We start from the raw sequence: 20,149 nt of genomic DNA, 5'->3' as shown, positions 1-20,149 counted from the left end.
CCCTCTCTCTCGCTCCCTCTCTCTCCCTCCCTCTCTCTCCCTCCCTCTCCCTCCCTCCCTCTCTCTCCCTCCCTCTCTCTCGCTCCCTCTCTCTCGCTCCCTCTCTCTCGCTCCCTCTCTCTCGCTCCCTCTCTCTCCCTCCCTCTCCCTCCCTCCCTCTCTTTCGCTCCCTCTCTCTCCCTCCCTCTCCCTCCCTCTCTCTCCCTCCCTCTCCCTCTCTCCCTCTCCCTCTCTCTCTCTCTCTTGCTCCCTCCCTCTCCCTCCCTCTCTCTCGCTCCCTCTCTCTCCCTCCCTCTCTCTCCCTCCCTCTCTCTCCCTCCCTCTCCCTCCCTCCCTCTCTCTCGCTCCCTCTCTCTCGCTCCCTCTCTCTCCCTCCCTCTCTCTCCCTCCCTCCCTCTCTCTCGCTCCCTCTCTCTCGCTCCCTCTCCCTCCCTCCCTCTCTCTCCCTCCCTCTCCCTCCCTCCCTCTCTCTCGCTCCCTCTCCCTCCCTCCCTCTCTCTCCCTCCCTCTCTCTCGCTCCCTCTCCCTCCCTCTCTCTCCCTCCCTCTCACTCCCTCTCTCTCTCTCTCGCTCCCTCTCTCTCGCTCCCTCTCTCTCCCTCACTCCCTCTCTCTCGCTCCCTCTCTCTCCCTCCCTCTCTCTCGCTCCCTCTCCCTCGCTCCCTCTCCCTCCCTCCCTCTCTCTCTCTCCCTCCCTCTCTCTCCCTCCCTCTCTCTTGCTCCCTCTCCCTCCCTCCCTCTCCCTCCCTCCCTCTCTCTCCCTCCCTCTCTCTCGCTCTCATGCCAAAGACTGCAGGGCGCTGAAGGGCAACATTCGCCGACCTCTAACCCCCCCCTACACAAAGGGTTCCTCCAGAACCTCCCGGTTCCTCCGTCGCCCTCCTCCTCCCCAGGAGGGGCCCCGAGCAGGCACGTGCTCCATGCCCCCATGCCTTGCCGTCCTCGCCCAATCAAAAGCGGGGCCCTCCCCTTCCCCTGGTCCATCTCAGAACACGCCGACTGGGCTGGTCTCGCCGCCTCCCCTGCGCTGCGTGGCCTCGGGGTACAGCTCAGCCCCCTCAAGTCAAACCCTTTCCTCCCCGCTGAGGTCGGCCCCGCTGGCCAGCGGGGCCCGCCGGCGCAGCAGGCGGGGGTGAGGGGCGCCTGCGCCGAGCAGAGCTCGCCGTCCGAGCCCCTCGCCGAACAGCCCCCCCGGCTGTTCAGGGTACGGAGTCTGTCGGAGCTGGGAGACAGTAAGGCTATCGCGCTGGAGAGGAAGGAGATGGCACCGATCCAGTGGAGATGCACCGGGACGTCCCAGCCCCAGAGGGGGGTCGGCGAGGGAGAACCGGAGGGGAACGACGGGCCCTTGGATCTGTCAGAACGAGGGAGGTCCAAGTCCAACGAATCGGCGAGCAGCGAGCGCTCCGCGCCCACCCACGGGGCAGAGGGAGCAGCGGAAGGCTCCGAGAGCAGGACCATCTCATCCCCTCAGGGCCCCACTTCATCCTCTGGGGTCCCCGCCATACACTCCTCCCCCCCCGCTGGTCAAGCACAGGAAAAGTCCGGTGATCGTTGTAACTATATGGTGAGTATAATATTCCGTCAACCGCTCACGACCATACCACACGTCTCAGCATTCAAACACCCATCAATGCGTCGCTGTAAGAAGGATGCCGTGTGTTTTCAAAGGAAGAGGAACCGGGTCAGAGTGAGGAGAAGAACCAAAGAAAAGTTGACCAAACAATCAAAGAAGATTTTCCGCTTTGCAGCAGCTCAATGCAGCCAGGTACAGGGTGTGAACGTCATCACTGTGTCCGTCAATGTTTTCTGTGTGTCCTTTTGGATCTGCCAATGTGTGGTTAGGAATCCCTGCATATCAGTGTGTTCTGGCGTGCCACTGCCTAAAGCCAAGTCATCTTTAGAATGACTTGACACTTTTGTGTGTCAATTATGGCGCCCATTTCACCCCTAACAATCCCGGGCAGGACGGTCGCCAACCAGCGGGGTTAGGGGTCGTCAGGAATATATGGTCTGTAAATCCCTCTGACACGCTGTGATTAATGGCTTTCAAATCAAATGGAGTGTCTTCACTCTTGTTAGGGGTCCAAGCAGCTTCGCTGCTCGGACCTCCTTTTCCCTCAAATTCTCCAAAAGTTATACTGTAGCCTATACCGTAGTTCGAAAACTCTTGAAATTTTCAGGTATGGTTACCAATAACCCCCTCTACCCGTAAACCCAAATTGGTCTTATTTGTCCTCACCAGATTGACCTGGACTCAAAACTCTTTCAGATTATTAATCTCTAGAATCAGATGCATTTATACCCTAACCCTAACCCTAACCCTGTTTCATTTAGTTCAATTTGAGAAATATTGGCCAATAAAGTTGGAGCAGTTAGCCCATTTTTCATATATGATCATTTTGTTATTGTATAAAAAAACATACTAGACTATTATTAGGTGGATACCAATAACCCCCCAACTACCCATAAACCCGAATTGTGGTACTGCACCCAAAGGTGGTGCTATTTAAAAAAAATATGAACTAGCCTTATTTCTCCTTACGAGATTGACCTGGACTTAAAATTCTTTCATCATATTAATCTCTAAAATCAGATGCATCTTTTTCACGCTGGTCTGCTGCTCTATTTTTTTTTTCTTTTCCCACAATTTCATAGAAAAGCCAAACGTCCACAGTCTCAACACATTTTGCCTGTATGACCATTTTATTATTGTATAACTACCATACGGCTATCATTAGGTGGATACCATTAACAGTGCACACTTTCAGATCTGTACTCTTTTAAGAAAGCCCTTAATTCTCTTGTGAAATGTGTGCTTGTAGATTATTGATGTTGTGTGCTTATCAATCGACATTTTCACCATGTGAATGAGGCTTCATGTGTTTCAGGAATGTCAGTGGCTTAACGGGATAATGCCGTGTACTGGTGATCCTTAGGTTGAGAGTTTGAATCCTGATTAGAGCATTATGAACTAGCTGAACATGACATTCTGTCATTGCCACTCATTTAAGAAACACAACATTGAACAGCACCTGAAATTCAAGGCAATCAACATTCCGGCTCATTAGCTTCCAAGAATCGGACTGCCAAGAGACAACATGGCATTAAGGGGAACTTCTTTGTTAAAGATTTTTCCTTCATAATTAACTCTGTCATATTTATATTTCTCCCATTAGTGTTCTTGACTACAAAAGTTTAATTTCCCCAGAATTTCAAAGATTTTTCAGGTATATGCTTTAAAGAAAGCCCTTAATTCACTTGAGAAATGTGTGCTTTGAGTTTTCTGGATGTTGTGTGCTTATCAATAGACATTTTGACCATGTGAATGAGGCTGCATTTCAGGTTTATAAGTGGAACATCTTTCCTTAAATATGACAATTATATGTTATATTTATATATCTTCTATGAGTGTGTTCTTGACTTTTAATTCTGCTCGGACCTCGTTAAACACCGCTTGCGGTTATATTTTCTTTTGCAGTAGTGCTGCTGGGAACACTGAATGCAGCACTGCATAAACAAGGAACTGCGTTCTCAAATGGGAAGGTAGAGTGAGGTTACAATCATCTATTCCTTCCTCACACTGTCCATCCTAATCCTAATGGTTGCTAATATAAAAACCCACTGCCTGAGACTGCTTTGTGACAGACATACACAAAGAAAACAAGAAAAGACAAGCACAAAGAAAACCAAAAGAAAAAAGAAAGATTTCATTATTTGTTGCTTTTGCAGTTTCTCACTTTCACAATATGATGCTTTATGTATGAAGCTGAATAGTTCAATATCGTGGCACCACACATGAACAGAAGCGGGACTGGGAGTAATTTCCATACAGCTGTTCCAGCCGCTGTTCATGCGTGGACAGCTGGGTAACAGATCGGAAGAGATGTGATAGGTGTCAGGTGCGTGTGGCAGGTGCCAGACGCACCTGCCACACGGCACGTGCCCTTAGTTAGTGACTAGAAAACCAACCCATTGCACTGATCTGAAAGCCCATGGCATCACCCTCAAGAAATGAGCTCATTAGCTAAGCATTGTGTTGTATTGAATCCCACGCAACAGCTGAAACAAGTGGACCCAGTCAGCAGCTCAGAGGAGCAGGATAAAGAGGGCAGGACAGGAGGAGACCACAGCCCAGCGTCCAAGAGGGCCCAGCCGTCAACTGACACGCACAGCAGCAGGGGGTCGGACACGGAGGGTAGGTGGAGCATAGGCACACACACACACGCACACACGCACACTTACATACATACAAACACGCACACACGCACACGCACACTTACATACATACAAACACGCACACACGCACACACACACACACACACACGCACACTTACATACATACAAACACGCACACACGCACACACGCACACACACACACACGCACACTTACATACATACAAACACGCACACACACGCACACACACACACGCACACGCACACTTACATACATACAAGCACGCACACACGCACACACACACACACACACACACACACACTTACATACATACAAACACGCACACACGCACACACACACACACACACACTTACATACATACAAACACGCACACACGCACACACACACACGCACACTTACATACATACAAACACACAAAGTTACATGCACACACACACGCACACGCACACTTACATACATACAAACACACAAAGTTACATGCACACACACAAATGCACGCACACGCGCACGCACACGCACGCACACACACACACGCACACACACACTTACATACATACAAACACGCACACACGCACGCACACACACTTACATACATACAAACACACAAAGTTACATGCACACACACATACACACACACACTTACATGAACACGTACACACACAGACACACAGGCATAACATACACATAATATATTTCTCCCACCTCCAGACCTGAAGTCGCATAAGAGGCTCAAGATTTGAGTGGGCTTTCAAGACTGAAGAAAACAGCGGCGGTCAACAAGGTACAGAAATTGCAACCAAATAAATCCAAAATATGGTGTCAGTGGACAGCCACTCAAATATTGAAATGTTGTGCCAATTAAATTCGGAAATATAATGTGCCTAAAACGTTATCTTGTAACATTCCTCTCCACAGCCATCAATGACACTATCTGATCCAGCATTTCAATTTGTTAAGCCACTACAGAACAAATAGATATATTTATTAGAAGTGAAGTGACCTGCAAATGTGCTTCCATTCCTTCTGCAATCAAATAAACCGTACTTCTAACGGTGTCGGTGTCAATGCTATGTTTTGATCTTCTTAAAACTCATTGGGCACATAACATAATTCAAATATACAGATTTATTCTGATTGGTTATCTATGTTCGCAAAGTTGTATAATTTTTTTTATTTAACAGTTAGCCTTAACTCTGACGTAAGCGACTCATCCCACAAGGTCTGTGTGGCGCATATACCTACATTCAAATATCCAACAACAGTTGGGCTTTCTTGGGTATAATTAGTTTGAATAAAACACATATATACGACAAAGCGTACGCATGTTTCCTGGTATACACGCTCTGCATCAAGGGAAACTGCACACTGCAACTGTACACTGAAACAAAGCAATACAAATACATCGTTCCATGCAAGCAGAATAGCCATGTGTGAATGTATTTAGCTTTTAAAAAGGTGTTTATTTTGAATCTTCTCTTCCGCTGCGGTTATCACAGATTTGGAATGTGAAGTATTTGGCATCAGGGCCACGGAAATATGTCACTACATTTGGTCATCTCTTGGCCACCTTAATCCACAAACACCTCAGAGGGACCAGCGATATATATACCAGTGCTCCATATTGACATGTCTTGCAGAACTATACATTCTACTTACTTTTTATATAATCTCAAAGTTATGTCATTGTTAGCATGGTTATAAACACAGAATTTAACTCTAGCTGTATGCTTGCATTGGACATACATCTTTTTTTTATTTTCTATTTCCTGTCAATAATGTCCCTGAGGCTATTTTGTGTAGCTAAACAGTAAAAAAAAAAAAAAAAAAGAAGATGTTCCCCTTCCTCTTTTTCATTGCTGTCAGTGTTTTGCAAGTGTGAATTTTCCATTGCAGCTGTGACACAACTTTTATTCAGCAGTGATGAGAAATGGTAGGGTGATCAAGTGGAAAATAAGATTAATTCAAACGATATCTTTATATCTTCTTTGTCAGGTCTCTAAAAAATTACAGAAGCATATTATGTATCTCACATCAAGAAACAATAGGAATACAATAACATTTGTCATGCAGGTATCACTTACTTAATTAGAGATATACTAGTATGGCTACCTACGTTGCATAGCATTCTAACTAAGCTTAAGGATATGTTGATTGTCTGACTGGTCTTGAATTCCCCAAAGATGATTGAGGCATTGGGCCACAGCTCATTATTTCCATCCGTCCACCTGGCGTGGTTGGAACAGTCCCACGTCATCTGGGACGTTTGCCCCAGGACATTTTATATGGTTGATTAGATGAGGCCTTTGGAACATTTAAGGAACCTCTGTCCGGAATGTCCTGCTCCTACTTTCCCCTACAGCAGGTAAAGCTATGGAGTTTTCATAGAACCCTGAACTCGAACCTGGGCCTTGTTATAACAAGCTGTGGTCTTTTATTAAATGATTGTTCTTAAAGTCCCCGAGCATTAATGTCCTACATTAATCTCCAAGTCTGGTCGGTTCATTTGTTAGATGACTTTTCTTTTCTTTACCTCACAAACCCCCTCACACACACCGCTGTTTTGTATTTCCTCAAGACTCTTTGTCTGGCTGCATTTAATTCTTTTTTCTTGGCCTCTCCTCCCTTGTCCAGCTCTGTGACTGGGTTTCAGTCGGAAGGAGGTTTCTAATCCTGACGTTTGATTAAGGATTAGTTGAACCGCTTGGGAATTCTGTGATGTGTTTGTTGCTGATCTGCCACTGGCCTGAGGCTCAGCCACCCACACGTCCTCGTCTGTCTCTATCTGACTATATTATGGGAGATTTGCAGGATGGAGACCATTTAAAGGGATACTGCTCATGGACCATCATTTTATCACTCTAGAGGCCTGCTTTACAAGTCAGATAATGGAGGAAATAAAGAAATATAAAAAAAACCTCCTCCTTGTTGAGAAAATTAGATTTGAGGGACATGGGACATAATTAACAATGAGAAACAGTTGGTGGGGCTGCGATAGGAGGATAGATACTAACCCAGACAATGGCATCATAGCCTACATATGAGATGTGAAAGCAACGGCAGGTTCCTCATTCTGACCAGAAGCTCTGAAGCACAACTTCCTAGTACAGACACACAGTGTTTGTACAGAGAGCCAGTGTGTGTTGCTGTACAGGAACAGTTGCTGCAGTCGCGCTTTCCTATCAGTGAGCGGCAACCGAGCTGCAGGATGGAGTCGTCGTGAACTTAGGACTATTTGATCGACTGTAAAACGGCTCTAGAAGATAACATCAGCGAAAAGAGGTGGGTTGAAACGAGGTAAATATATCTCTCATTCTTATTTTACAAACAGAAGCTTTAATATCAGCCCTTATTGATTTCAATCATCGATACAATTGACATTATTAAGGTCTAAAGAGTTCCTCGGAGGCGATGATACCAACTACAGTGATGTTATCTGTGGACCAGATGAATATTTAGAGGATGTAAACCTGTAGCCTCAGAAAGAGGAACTTAGAGGACTTCGCCATTGCCTCTCCTATTGAAATAGTCTGGGCATTATGTGACAAAGGAAAACAAACTGTCTCCACACGGTCAGATCTAATAAAAGAGAAAGAATGAAGCCTGTAACAGTCTTTATGTTATCGATTCATTTCAGTGTGAACATGTTTGATGAACCGTGCAGTTGGTTTCTGTTCCTCATGACTTCTCCTTATTCATCTGATTATAGCACGGTGGTTTTACATAGATGTGGTGGTTTCACAACAGACATACATGTCTATTGGGTTGCTGTAGTGTCACTAGTACACTACTAGTTGGTACAGAGAGGGCACGAATAAAGAGAGGACATCTGACAGCAAGGTGCTTCCGTCTAGACGTGATGGACCATCACATTGTACTAACTATTAAGGGATACATGAAATATCTACTGGGTACATAAACTATCTACTGGGTACATGAAGTATGTGCTGGGTACATGAAGTATGTACTCCTCTTTGCTTGCAGTAAACAGAAGGACATCTTTGTGGTGTAGAAGCCTTTCAGCTTCTCTACAGTGCAGAAGTGCCTGTCGCTATTGAGCCTCTTGACGCCAAACTTCCTCATGCAAAATGACCCTTGGTGCGTGGGGCGCATGTGCACGGTTCTCTCTCGCTGGACTTTTTTCTAGGAGTTTTCATTCATTGTGATCAGCTGACTGTCTAACCCAGAGGGTTAGAGTTAGAGCAACACATGCACGCCTTCTTGTCCTCTTGATCAGAGGAACTGCATGATGCTCCACAGCGTACTGCACTTTATTCTCCTCTCTGTGATTATAACTTGTTCAAAGCCTAACTCATAGGAAATATACTATGATAGACCATTGGGCCTAGCTCACTGTTCGTAGCTAAAACTAGGACCTTGACGTGATCACGTCAAGGTCCTAGCCCTAACCCTATAATCAAGTATGTATTTTTCCAAAGATTCCTTGTGTCTGGCAATTTTCCCTTGGAGAATCAAAATCTTTAATTGTTATAAATTGTGATTGGGGAGAATACACACAACTGCATTATGTTCAGCAACACTACATCCTTAGTCCTCAGTCGCAAATCATATTTAATCATTATCTCTATACAGTATAATAGAAGGACAAGAATAGTCACTGAAACAATATTGAGATTCTGAGAGCTGACATGAAAGCCTGAGTCTCAAGACAGGTTTGTCCAATAATCCAAATAATTTACGTTTGATTATTGAAGTGCATCTCTCTCTTCTCTCTCGCTATCTCTCTCTCTCTCGCTCTCGATCTCGCTCTCCCGTCTCTGCTAACATAGACTGTCTTTCTATTCCTTCTGTATATAATTTACATCTCCATAAACACACACACACACACACACACACACACACACACACACACACACGCACACAAGCCAAACACAGAAATATATATTCATGCACATCAGAAATGTCACAACATGGTACACCAAATAAAACAATGTCATGAAAGTGGTTTGAGAATAACACATAGAGGTTGTACTTTCACTAGTAATGTTAATTGTTTAGTATTTAGTATGAAATCAATATATAAATACATCAAGTCAGAGACCATATACTTAAACTATGACATAGATCACTATTTTACCTTCAGATAGACTTTTTCAAGTGTCAAGATTCCATGATTACCATTATCATTCCAATCATGTCCAGCCCTACTTATAAGATATTATAGTGCAAGTGTGCAAAAAAAAAAAAAAAAACGAATATTTTAATATGTACATATTGTTTTCTGTCATGCATCATGGTATAGCCGGTCCACTTTGATGGACAACTGTCAGCATAGCTCCAAAGGGCTCAGCCTATGGGATGGATACAGTTTATCCCTAGGGGTGCCAGCCCACCAACCAGATGAAGCCATCTATTAAACATGAGGAGGGAATCTGATGACCTGTGGGAGTTGGGGCCTTTCTGTATCCTAACCATCTGCCGTCTCCGACAGGGCTGTCCTCTGACCCGGAGCATGGGCTGTGTGGGCTCCAAACAGGAGCACCCTAAGAAAGGAGGGGCAAAGGAGGAGGCCCACAGCAGAGCCCTGACCCCCCACTACGTCAAAGACCCCACCATGGGGAACTCGGCTGCCAAGGCGGTAAGCTGAGCTCGGACGTTGTGTGAAAGTTCGGAAAATTTTGAAATTGTTGTGGGGAGTTTACAAAGCACTTTTTACAGTGATTAAGGGCCAGTCAATCTCTGAGGGCTGTGTAACGGGGCCATGGATTAATGACAGGCCCCTAACCCTAGTCCCCAGTGGGCAGGAAAATAAATAATTAGCAAGGAAGAAATCTTGAGAAGGAACACAGAGTGGGAGATCCCTACTTCCAGAGATGGTTGGAGGGCAAACTGTGCCATAAATGAGACACACGGTAATAACAGCAATGGTGGTGCTATTCCATGCAAGCCTTTAGAGGTAAGAAGGAGCATCTTCAAATAGTGTTTGTACTTTGACAGTCTTGTTATTTTCCGATTCCTACCGTTTCTCCTCTGTCTATAATTAGCGTCAACTGGCATCTGCTAAATAACTAAATGTAAATGATAAGAAAGTGAGCGAATTACCGAAAATAAAGGACAGAGAAGTAAGCCTGGTGCAATGTTTCACATGCTTTTAAAAGGACAAGCCTTGTTGTCACATTAACAGTAAAAGGCATTAGAAGAGGAAGTACAGTTCTTGCCCTAACCTGCAGAGAAGGTTTCAAACACTTCCAAAGATCCTCTTTTAAATGTGTCTATATGTACGACTGGTCCAGACACACACACACACACACACACACACACACACACACACACACACACACACACACACACACTTGGATTGTTAGATTTGTTTTTTCTGTCTTTTTCATTTTTTTCCGTGTCTGTATGCTGTAAGTGATTTATATCATAAATAATACTGTCAACATTTTTATTGAATTAAAACAAAAATTTAAATGTATATGTTTCAATAATAATTTTTAATTCATAAAAAAAATGTATTCATGCAAAGTCAACAGCTGCTACATGGAGCCAGTTCCGAAATGGTTTGTGTGTGTGTGCTTTAGGTGGTTTAGGTAAATAGGTATACTTTAATATATGCTTTTCTCTCCTGCTCTCTCTATTTCTTTATTTCTACAGAGTAAAACACAATCACATTCATCAACATTTGATGGTAAGTTGTGAGTGATATTACTTTATATCAAATACTTTATATTCATCTATTATTTCACATCATATTTATCTTACCTCTTTTCTTTTCGTCTTTTATTTTACTTAATGTATTGCATTGTGCATTATGAAACTCTCAAACTCTCCAGTCAGGCGACATGGTGTTAGCACACTTGCATATGTAACGCAAACCATTTTCAAGTTCAAGCGCATACAAACATTCTCTTCCTCCTCTCTTTATACTACTCTCTCTTTATATTTCTTCTCTCTCTCTCTTTCTCTCTCTCTCTCTCTCTCTTGCTCTCTCTCTCTCTCTCTCTCTCTCTCCAACACTGGGCTTTACTCACTCACTCATACACACTACCTTTCTATATTTTGTATCCTATTATATACACTTATTTTCTATCGCTCAGAAGCAGAGAGCCTTGCTACTGCATTGTTTGACTATGAGGGCATCCATGCGGATGACTTGGGATTCAAGAAGGGGGACAGGCTCAAGATTTTACAGGAGTAAGTAAGACATATATAATACATCAAAAAATGCATTCATCAAGGATACCAAGGAACCCAACGTTAAACAAACTGTGGTCATTGTGTGTTTACTAATTTGGTATAAATAATTCAATTAATTTAGAGGTGGATAGAGGTAAATTCAACCCGATTCTTGCCCCCTTGCATAATGAAAAATACAAACTATGATGGACATATTCAGACTGTATATGTATCTATATATATATCTGCTCACTTTCAGTATGCCGTCTCCCTCTCTCTCTCTTTCTCTCTCTCTCTCTTCAGATCAGGAGAGTGGTGGAGAGCGGTCTCCATAAGCACAGGAAAGGAGGGCTATATCCCTAGTAATTATGTAGCCAAGAACACTCTGGAAACAGAAGAGTAAGAGATACCTAACGTTACTTCAATGTTCTAACATTATTTATTATCGAGTCGTTTTGTTATATCCAAGTGACACACAGGGACTTCATGTACATTGAGGAGCAGGTAGGGGTTGTGTACATTAACCTAGGATGCCTACAGGTTGACTGTGGACATCATGAATAAACCCAGAACCTATTAACTGTGAATCGGACCCCCGCTACATAGTCCTGCCCCCCCATTAGATCATTACATTTGCCTTAGGTCTTTATAATGTTTACAATTGCTGTTTTTAAGTGGTATGTGGATCCTCTCTTCTATTTCTCCAGTATTTCTGATCCTATTATGAGCAACTCTCTCCTTAATAAGACTTGGGCCTGGGCTGGAAGCAGTGGTCCTATACTGTACATCTACGGACTGTTTATCTGCTGAAGCCTTCAGCCTGTTTCCTGTGCTTCAGTTGGTTCTTTAAGGGCGTCAGCAGGAAGGACGCAGAGAGACAGCTGCTGCTCCCGGGAAACAAGACAGGGGCCTTCATGATCCGAGACAGTGAGACAACTAAGGGTGAGAACCAATAACCCCAACCCAACCCCTATAAGAGTCAGGTGCAGAACCACACACTGTGGGACTTTGATGTAAATTAACAGCAAAATTCTAACAGTAATCCGCTGCAGTTTTTACAGTAATAAAACTGTAAACAAACAGTACCTTACTGGCAAAACTGCTGCCTGTACTTTACTGTAATTTTACAGTGAAACGTTTTACATTGCAATGTTCAATACTAAGGTAAGGAGTTTGTTACCGTCTCAATTGCTCTGCTCAAAGAAAGGAAATAATACAAAACATAAAACATAGGTAATATGAATTGAAAGGGTCTCAAAGGCTTAAATATTTCACATTCAGTTAAAATGTAACTATGAATTTAACCTCTCTCCCATTAGGAAGCTACTCACTGTCTGTCAGGGACGGCGACAGCAAGGCGGGCGACACAGTCAAGCATTATAAGTTACGGACGCTGGACAACGGCGGTTTCTACATCTCGCCTCGCATCACCTTTAGCACGCTGCAGGAACTCGTCAACCATTATAAGAGTGAGCAGCTGCGCACGACACGCACGAATACACTGCATGAAGCCACATGTTGACATCTGCATGGTGAAATCAAAACTATTATCATCATTCATTATCATTCATTAGAGATAGGGTTTGGATAGGTGATTTTCTGGGTGCCTCACATCGGGGCTTACGGCCCTCTTTTATAAATAAGCCCTTGCTTATTTCTTGTCATCCTGCCATTTTCACCCCAGGATTAAGGGTTAAGCTACACTTCTGATCTCCCTGTGCTTTCACAAAAAGGACTTTTTTCATTCAGAAAATAATGAATGAAGTTATTTTGTATACAATCACTCTTTAGGCCAGTGACGTTTTGGAAACTCTGATCTGGTAATAATACCATAAATAGGTTGATAATATATTATGTTCTTTTATTTTGGAGGGCACAATGGCAGCATTTTGCAGAAACCCACACAATGGAAGCTCTTTACAGAAAAAGATGACCTTTAACTAATTTCATACATACTGTACATATTTGCTTCTCTGCTTTGATTCTTGTAGGTTATGTTCATGTTAAGTTTTACTGACAAAATGATGGTGGTTGGGCAATAATGTTCTACGGTAGTTTATTGTCCATTGTACCGTGCCAGTGTTTTTCATTAATTTTAATGGTGTGAATATGTCTTCTCTGAACCGAGACACAGTCATCTATTCCATTTGGTCATAATTACTAAGATAAAAGTGTAATGCAGTGAAACATAATAAAATCGTAGGTTTTTTGCACAAAAAAACATTGGCCAATCCAAGGGAGTTAGCATGTTCCTTCCTTAGCTTATTTTATTTTCCCAAATGTTTGTCCTTGTTGAAACTTTGAGACGTCAAATTTGGTTAAGGGTCATAGAAACAAAGGGAACAAAAACTGAAACAATTACGTTTTTTTCCGGCAGCAAATGTAAATGACATTAAAAAATATATTATTAGTCTGTGTATATACCTTTTTTTTTTTTTACTTATTTCAGAGCAGGGGGATGGCCTGTGCCAGGTCCTGACCATCGCCTGCCAAAACCCCAAACCCCAGAAGCCCTGGGAGAAGGACGCCTGGGAGATCCCCAGAGATCGCCTCAAGCTGGACAGAAGGCTAGGCGCCGGCCAGTTTGGGGAGGTCTGGATGGGTGAGCGGCCTCCCACGTCGACATGCCTGACCATTTCTTTGTGTTCGGTGGATGGAGGTTGTGTGTGTGTCAATTGCTCACGAAGCCGATCTATTTCACAGCTACATACAACAAGCACACCAAGGTGGCAGTGAAGACTATGAAGCCTGGCAGCATGTCAGTTGAGGCCTTCCTCATGGAGGCCAACCTCATGAAGTCTCTGCAGCACAACAACCTGGTCCGGCTGCACGCTGTGGTGTCAGAGGAGCCCATCTATATCGTCACTGAGTATATGGATAAAGGTGTGTGTGTGTGTGTGTGTGTGTGTGTGTGTGTGTGTGCGTGTGTGTGTTAGTGTGTGTGTGTGTGTGTGTGTTTGGAAGGCACGGGAAGAATGATGAAACGCTGCCACTTTGCAGGTGTACAGTTTAGGGGCCGTGTCAATGAATTGATTAAGTCTGTGTGATTGTGTTCACAGGGAGTTTGCTAGATTTTTTGAAGAGCGACGAGGGCAACCGCATTCAGCTCCCAAAATTGATCGACTTCTGTGCTCAGGTGAGGTTCTGATAGTTAGGCCTCATATCGAAGAATTGGTTATTTTCTCTTTACTTTTTGCCGTTCAATCATTATGTCTGTTATTACAGGAAGACAGAAATGCACAGAGAGGTGTGTGTGTGTGTGTGTGTGTGTGTGTGTGTGTGTGTGTGTGTGTGTGTGTGTGTGTGTGTCTGTATGCGCATGGCTTACTTACATACTTGCTGGCTGATGAATTGAAAGCGAGGGAAAGATTGAGAGGGTTTGAGCTTGAGCAGCAGATGGAAACATTAGGCTGACATGATGAGGCTGGTGTGTTTAATCTTTACCTCTAGATTGCAGAGGGGATGGCCTACATCGAGCAGAGGAACTACATCCACCGAGACCTGCGAGCTGCCAACATCCTCGTCAACAAAGAATTAGTGTGCAAGATTGCAGACTTTGGCCTTGCTCGCATAATCGAGGACAATGAGTACACTGCCAGAGAGGGTGAGAAGCTATAGAAACACGACGTCGTTCTGCTAATCAGACAACCCTGCTACAACAGGCCAGCCTCTTTAAGGCAACAGTGAACTTCTGTTTACTCTGCTATTTTATTACCTGTCATGAAATTTACATTTTCTTTTTTGTGCGCGCTCATTGTATGTGTGTTGTGCTTTGACATTGATGACAGGAGGAAAGTTTCCCATCCGGTGGACCTCCCCTGAAGCCATCAACTTCGGCTCTTTCACCATCAAGTCTGATGTCTGGTCATTTGGTGTTTTGCTGACAGAAATTATCAGCTATGGACGCACACCTTATCCAGGTCAATGAGTAATTAGATATATATGTAGCAATATTTCTGAAGAACGAATATGTATTTGAACTGGATCAATCAGATCAATCAGATATATTTTTTTTCGTTTTTTAAAATCAACACCTCAAAAGGATTCAACGTTGCAACCAAAAATGAACATCTGATTTATGCGAAACATTAGTGCGCATGAATGTAGAAGTTATGTAACATTGCACATCAGGGAAACTCAACAATGGTTATATTCCATGCGCAGGTATGACCAACCCAGAGGTGATCAGCTCCCTGGAGAAAGGATACCTCATGCAGCGCCTGGAATGCTGTCCCAAGGAACTCTACAACATCATGCTGGAGTGCTGGAAAACCAAGCCAGAGAACCGCCCTACCTTTGAATACCTGCAGAGTGTTCTGGAAGATTTCTATACGGCCACAGAGAGCCAGTACCAGCAGCAGCCATGAGAGTTACATGAAGGGTACATTAAGCCTAATTTGATATGGTGTCACTTTCCCGTATGGTTGTATTTATTTTGGACACACACACACACACACACACACACACACACACAAACAGGTAGCCTGAACTACAACATCTTTACAGTTCTCTCTCTCTGTCTTTCATCTTTCTCTACCTCTCTCTCTATCTGAGTCACACTCTCTTTTTCGATGACTATCATGCTCTGTAGCTGGCTATACAATAAACACAAGTTATTGGCTGTGAATTGATACATCTAAATATATTGCACAACATATTGTATATACTATCTAAATCTGCAATTTCAATTGGTAATCTGTAATGGCCACATGGAAATGTCCTAATGATGCCCTCATACACACTGTGCACCCATAGAATCAACCACAAACTGCCAGCGACTGATGCAGTGACAATGGGATCCCTCTTGTTGCAAGATAAATAGGTCAATTATTAACAACTCATTGGGTAAATGCGCTGTTGAACACTTAGTTTAGAAAACGTACACATATACCGTCTAACGTATGACATGTAATATACAAACCATATTTTTATATTAAAACACTTACTGTTTCCATTCTCCAAGTTATTTGAGTGTTTTTACCAAATTTACTTTGTGCCTTTTCTCTCACTTTCGGTTTGAATGGTAGGCCTACTGCAACTGCTATGAATCTGCATTTCATAAGGCCTTGACTTTTTATTGTGATGGAAAATTAATTTATTTGTTCATATAGTAGCCCTCTCATCCTCAACAAATATGAATGATCTTGTGAATGAATGATCTAGATCAATGCTTTTTATTTCATGTGTTTGAATACTGTATACAAATTGGAATTATATACTTTTGATATAAACGTTTTTCTTTAGGTTCAAGCGGGTTACAATGGAGTAGTTTATATTACATTATAATACAATATTACATAATTGTGGTTTTTAACAATAAAGATTTTTTTCTGAGATGTTTGGTTAGACTTATACATTATTTCACAATGTTCAGCATCAATCTTTAATTACTTATGTATGTAGTGTTAGCATATATATATACATATATATATACAGTGGGCCAAAAAAGTATTTAGTCAGCCACCAATTCTGCAAGTTCTCCCACTTAAACAGATGAGAGAGGCCTGTAATTTTCATCATAGGTAAACCTCAGCTATGAGAGACAAAATGAAAAAAAAAATCTAGAAAATCACATTGTCTGATTTTTAAAGAATTTATTTGCAAATTATGGTGGAAAATAAGTATTTGGTCAATAACAAAAGGTCATCTCAATACTTTGTTACATGCCCTTTGTTGGCAATGACAGAGGTCAAACATTTTCTGTAAGTCTTTACAAGGTTTTCACACACTGCTGCTGGTATTTTGGCCCATTCCTCCATGCAGATCTCCTCTAGAGCAGTGATGTTTTTGGGCCACACGACTTTCAACTCCCTCCAAAGATTTTCTATGGGGTTGAGATCTGGAGACTGGCTAGGCCACTCCAGGACCTTGAAATGCTTCTTACGAAGCCACTCCTTCGTTGCCCGGGCGGTGTGTTTGGGGTCATTGTCATGCTGAAAGACCCAGCCACGTTTCATCTTCAGTGCCCTTGCTGATGGGAGGAGGTTTTCACTCAAAATCTCACGATACATGGCCCCATTCATTCTTTCCGTCACACGGATCAGACGTCCTGGTCCCATGGCAGATAAACAGCCCCAAAGCATGATGTTTCCACCCCCATGCTTCACTGTAGGTATGGTGTTCTTTTGATGCAACTCAGCATTCTTTCTCCTCCAAACACGACGAGTTGAGATTTTACCAAAAAGTTCTATTTTGGTTTCATCTGACCATATGACATTCTCCCAATCCTGTTCTGGATCATCCAAATGCTCTCTAGCAAACTTCAAACGGGCCCGGACATGCACTGGCTTTAGCAGGGGGACACGTCTGGCACTGCAGGATTTGAGTCCCTGGCGGCGTAGTGTGTTAGTGATGGTAGCCTTTGATACTTTGATCCCAGCTCTCTGGAGGTCATTCACTAGGTCCCCCCGTGTGGTTCTGGGATTTTTGTTCACCGTTCTTGTGATCATTTTGACCCCACAGGGTGAGATCTTGCGTGGAGCCCCAGATCGAGGGAGATTATCAGTGGTCTTGTATGTATTCCATTTGCTTATAATTGCTCCCACAGTTGATTTCTTCACACCAAGCTGCTTACCTATTGCAGATTCAGACTTCCCAGCCTGGTGCAGGTCTACAATTGTGTTTCTGGTGTCCTTTGACAGCTCTTTGGTCTTGGTCATAGTGGAGTTTGGAGTGTGACTGTTTGAGGTTGTGGACAGGTGTATTTTATACTGATAGGGAGTTCAAACAGGTGCCATTAATACAGGTAACAAGTGGAGGACAGAGGAGCCTCTTAAAGAAGTTACAGGTCTGTGACAGCCAGAAATCTTGCTGGTTTGTAGGTGACCAAATACTTATTTTCCACCATAATTTGCAAATAAATTCTTAAAAAATCAGACAATGTGATTTTCTGGATTTATTTTTTTCATTTTGTCTCTCATAGCTGAGGTTTACCTATGATGAAAATAACAGGCCTCTCTCGCAGTGGCGATTTTAGCCTGAAATTTCTGGTGGGGCAAATTTATATGACGTCATATTACGTCACAAAAATAGAGGTAGCTGATTATTATAACAGTAGGCCTACGTATATAGACCAGTCAGGTATACTATGGGCTGCATTTTGAGTGCCAGCAGGGAGCAGACATCCTATTTCAAATACATTTCACATGCTTTAGCGCTCAGTTCGACACAAAGATGTTGCCTATAATAATAATAATAATATTGTATTATATTTTAAACGCACTATTCGTTCCAAAGAATCTCAGAGCGCCAACATGGTACGCACTATAATATAGCATTAAAGTAAAACAATTAGACAGACACATAGCTTCAATAACTTCCATAATTTATTAAAACAAAAAAGACGATCTCCTTCAGCTCAAAAAAAAAAAAAGGTTTTGACTCACCAATGCCGATCACTTAAAAAGGAAGTTGGCTCGACGGTTCTTTGCTTGAGCAAACCTCTCGATTACTTTGTCGTTAAAATCCAGCAGTCCATTAATGAAGGTGTTTTCAATAGAAAGCATGGAGAGGGCGTTCAGTCTCTTCTGTCCCATCGTGTTCCTAGTGAAAGTCTTTATCCTTTTCAGCGTTGAAAAGTTCCTCTCAGACTCCGCAGACGTCATGGGGGTTGTGATGATGATGCTGAGTAGAGTGCAGGTTTCAGACAAGGCCTCTTGCAGGTTGTTGTCGTGAATGGCCTTGAACAGCAACAGTGCAGATTTCCCTGTGTGCAGCTCAGTGTGTCCATAAAAAAGAGTCAGCTCAGTTTGCAGCTTCCCCTCGTTCATCAGAGCTGTGGGCCAGAGCTTGATAGCACAGGCGAGTTGGGCCTCCGGGAATGACTTAACAAACTTTGGGAACAGTGTGCAGTCCACCAGTTGTGCGGCAATAAGATGGTCACTCTGTGAGAACCGGTCCTCCACTTGCGCAATCATCGTATCACAGGCCTCCTTCATCACGGCAGGCGTATTTGTTTTCCTGCGCTTTGATGTGCCCGGCTCCTCACTGGCTTGGTTACCAATCTCATCTGCTTTCTCTCTGATTTCTTTCACGTGCACTTTGAAATTCTCCACTGCACGATTCACCCCAGATGCGTCAATCTCTCTTTTCTGTAGTATGCCATACAAAATATCCACTTCTGGCATAACTCTGGCAAAGAACTCCAGCAGCTGGAGAAACGTACGGTCCCGCAGGTGAATGGAGAGGCCGAATGCCTCGCTGATGGACACCTTGTCCCATCCTGGTTTAGTGCGAATGTTATCCAGACACTCCAGTATATCTTCGCGAGTTTCCCATACCACATTCACGGTCCTGCTTTTAAAATTCCATCGGGTGCCGGGTGGCCGCGGGATCCGCCTGTCCGATGTCTCTGCCAGAGCAGCCGTTCTTTTCGGTGAGGTGGAGAAGAACGTGGCAAATCCAGACAGATCAGCAAAGAACACCTTCAGCTCACTGATCCTGGATGCACATACTTGCTGCAGAGTTAGGTTCAGCTGGTGTGCGTAGCAATGTACAAATATTGCGTTTTTGTAGCTTTCCTTAATAAGTACTTGCACGCCGCCTACACTGCCACGCATAACCGCTGCCCCGTCATAGGTTTGGGCTATGAGCTTGTCAGTCAGTCCCAGTGGGTCGAGGACATGTTTCATAGCAGTAGAAAGGCCAATGGCAGTTTTGTCCTTCACTTCAATGAACTCAAGAAACCGCTCTGTGACGCTGCTGTCCACCATGTATCTCAGGACTATGACCATTTGCGATTTGCATGAGGCATCAGTGGTCTCATCCGCCTGGACAGCTACAAACTGGGTGTCCCGCAATTGCTTGGCCATCTCAA

At 43.5% G+C, this 20,149-nt stretch overlaps 2 protein-coding genes across 6 annotated transcripts in view; both read left to right on the top strand.

Annotated features, from left to right (window-relative positions):
* The window catches only part of rbbp8l (retinoblastoma binding protein 8-like), a 12,010-nt gene extending 5,908 nt beyond the window's left edge, over positions 1 to 6,102 (top strand). The window contains exons 10-15 of one of the 3 annotated variants that reach the window (XM_079741517.1): positions 789 to 1,566; positions 1,671 to 1,767; positions 3,481 to 3,545; positions 4,062 to 4,197; positions 4,906 to 4,978; positions 5,113 to 6,102. In XM_079741517.1, coding sequence (XP_079597643.1) covers positions 789 to 1,566; positions 1,671 to 1,767; positions 3,481 to 3,545; positions 4,062 to 4,197; positions 4,906 to 4,937 — 1,108 coding nt within the window. In that variant the 3' untranslated portion in view covers positions 4,938 to 4,978; positions 5,113 to 6,102. Of the gene's footprint in view, positions 1 to 788; positions 1,567 to 1,670; positions 1,768 to 3,480; positions 3,556 to 4,061; positions 4,198 to 4,905; positions 4,979 to 5,112 lie in introns of those variants that run through there. The other 2 variants (XM_079741516.1, XM_079741518.1) reach the window with 2 other exon arrangements.
* A 1,178-nt stretch (positions 6,103 to 7,280) lies between these two features.
* hck (HCK proto-oncogene, Src family tyrosine kinase) lies at positions 7,281 to 16,670 on the top strand. Of its 3 annotated transcripts, none has more exons than XM_079742460.1 (13): positions 7,281 to 7,476; positions 9,647 to 9,793; positions 10,813 to 10,846; positions 11,256 to 11,352; positions 11,638 to 11,733; positions 12,173 to 12,276; positions 12,654 to 12,803; positions 13,784 to 13,936; positions 14,038 to 14,217; positions 14,394 to 14,470; positions 14,785 to 14,938; positions 15,123 to 15,254; positions 15,499 to 16,670. In XM_079742460.1, the coding sequence occupies exons 2-13, from the start codon at positions 9,668 to 9,670 to the stop codon at positions 15,699 to 15,701; spliced, it is 1,506 nt and encodes a 501-aa protein (XP_079598586.1). In that variant the 5' UTR covers positions 7,281 to 7,476; positions 9,647 to 9,667; the 3' UTR covers positions 15,702 to 16,670. The 3 variants fall into 3 exon arrangements, with proteins under 3 accessions (XP_079598586.1, XP_079598587.1, XP_079598585.1); XM_079742461.1 differs by having other exon boundaries at positions 7,281 to 7,491; positions 11,259 to 11,352; XM_079742459.1 differs by having other exon boundaries at positions 7,281 to 7,491.
* Positions 16,671 to 20,149: the final 3,479 nt, after the last annotated feature.

Source organism: Pollachius pollachius (assembly GCF_949987615.1).
Source record: "Pollachius pollachius genome assembly, chromosome: 8".
Taxonomy (NCBI): Eukaryota; Metazoa; Chordata; class Actinopteri; order Gadiformes; family Gadidae; genus Pollachius; species Pollachius pollachius.
Note: the sequence above shows the minus strand (reverse complement) of the source record. Positions and strands in the feature narration are given on the sequence as shown.

Coding starts and splice junctions, on each gene's coding strand:
- hck (XM_079742460.1), top strand. CDS start 9,668: ATGGGCTGTGTGGGCTCCAAACAGGAGCACCCTAAGAAAGGAGGGGCA. Junction 11,353..11,637: donor AGGCTCAAGATTTTACAGGA/GTAAGTAAGACA, acceptor CTCTCTCTTCAG/ATCAGGAGAGTGGTGGAGAG. Junction 13,937..14,037: donor GTTTGGGGAGGTCTGGATGG/GTGAGCGGCCTC, acceptor TCTATTTCACAG/CTACATACAACAAGCACACC.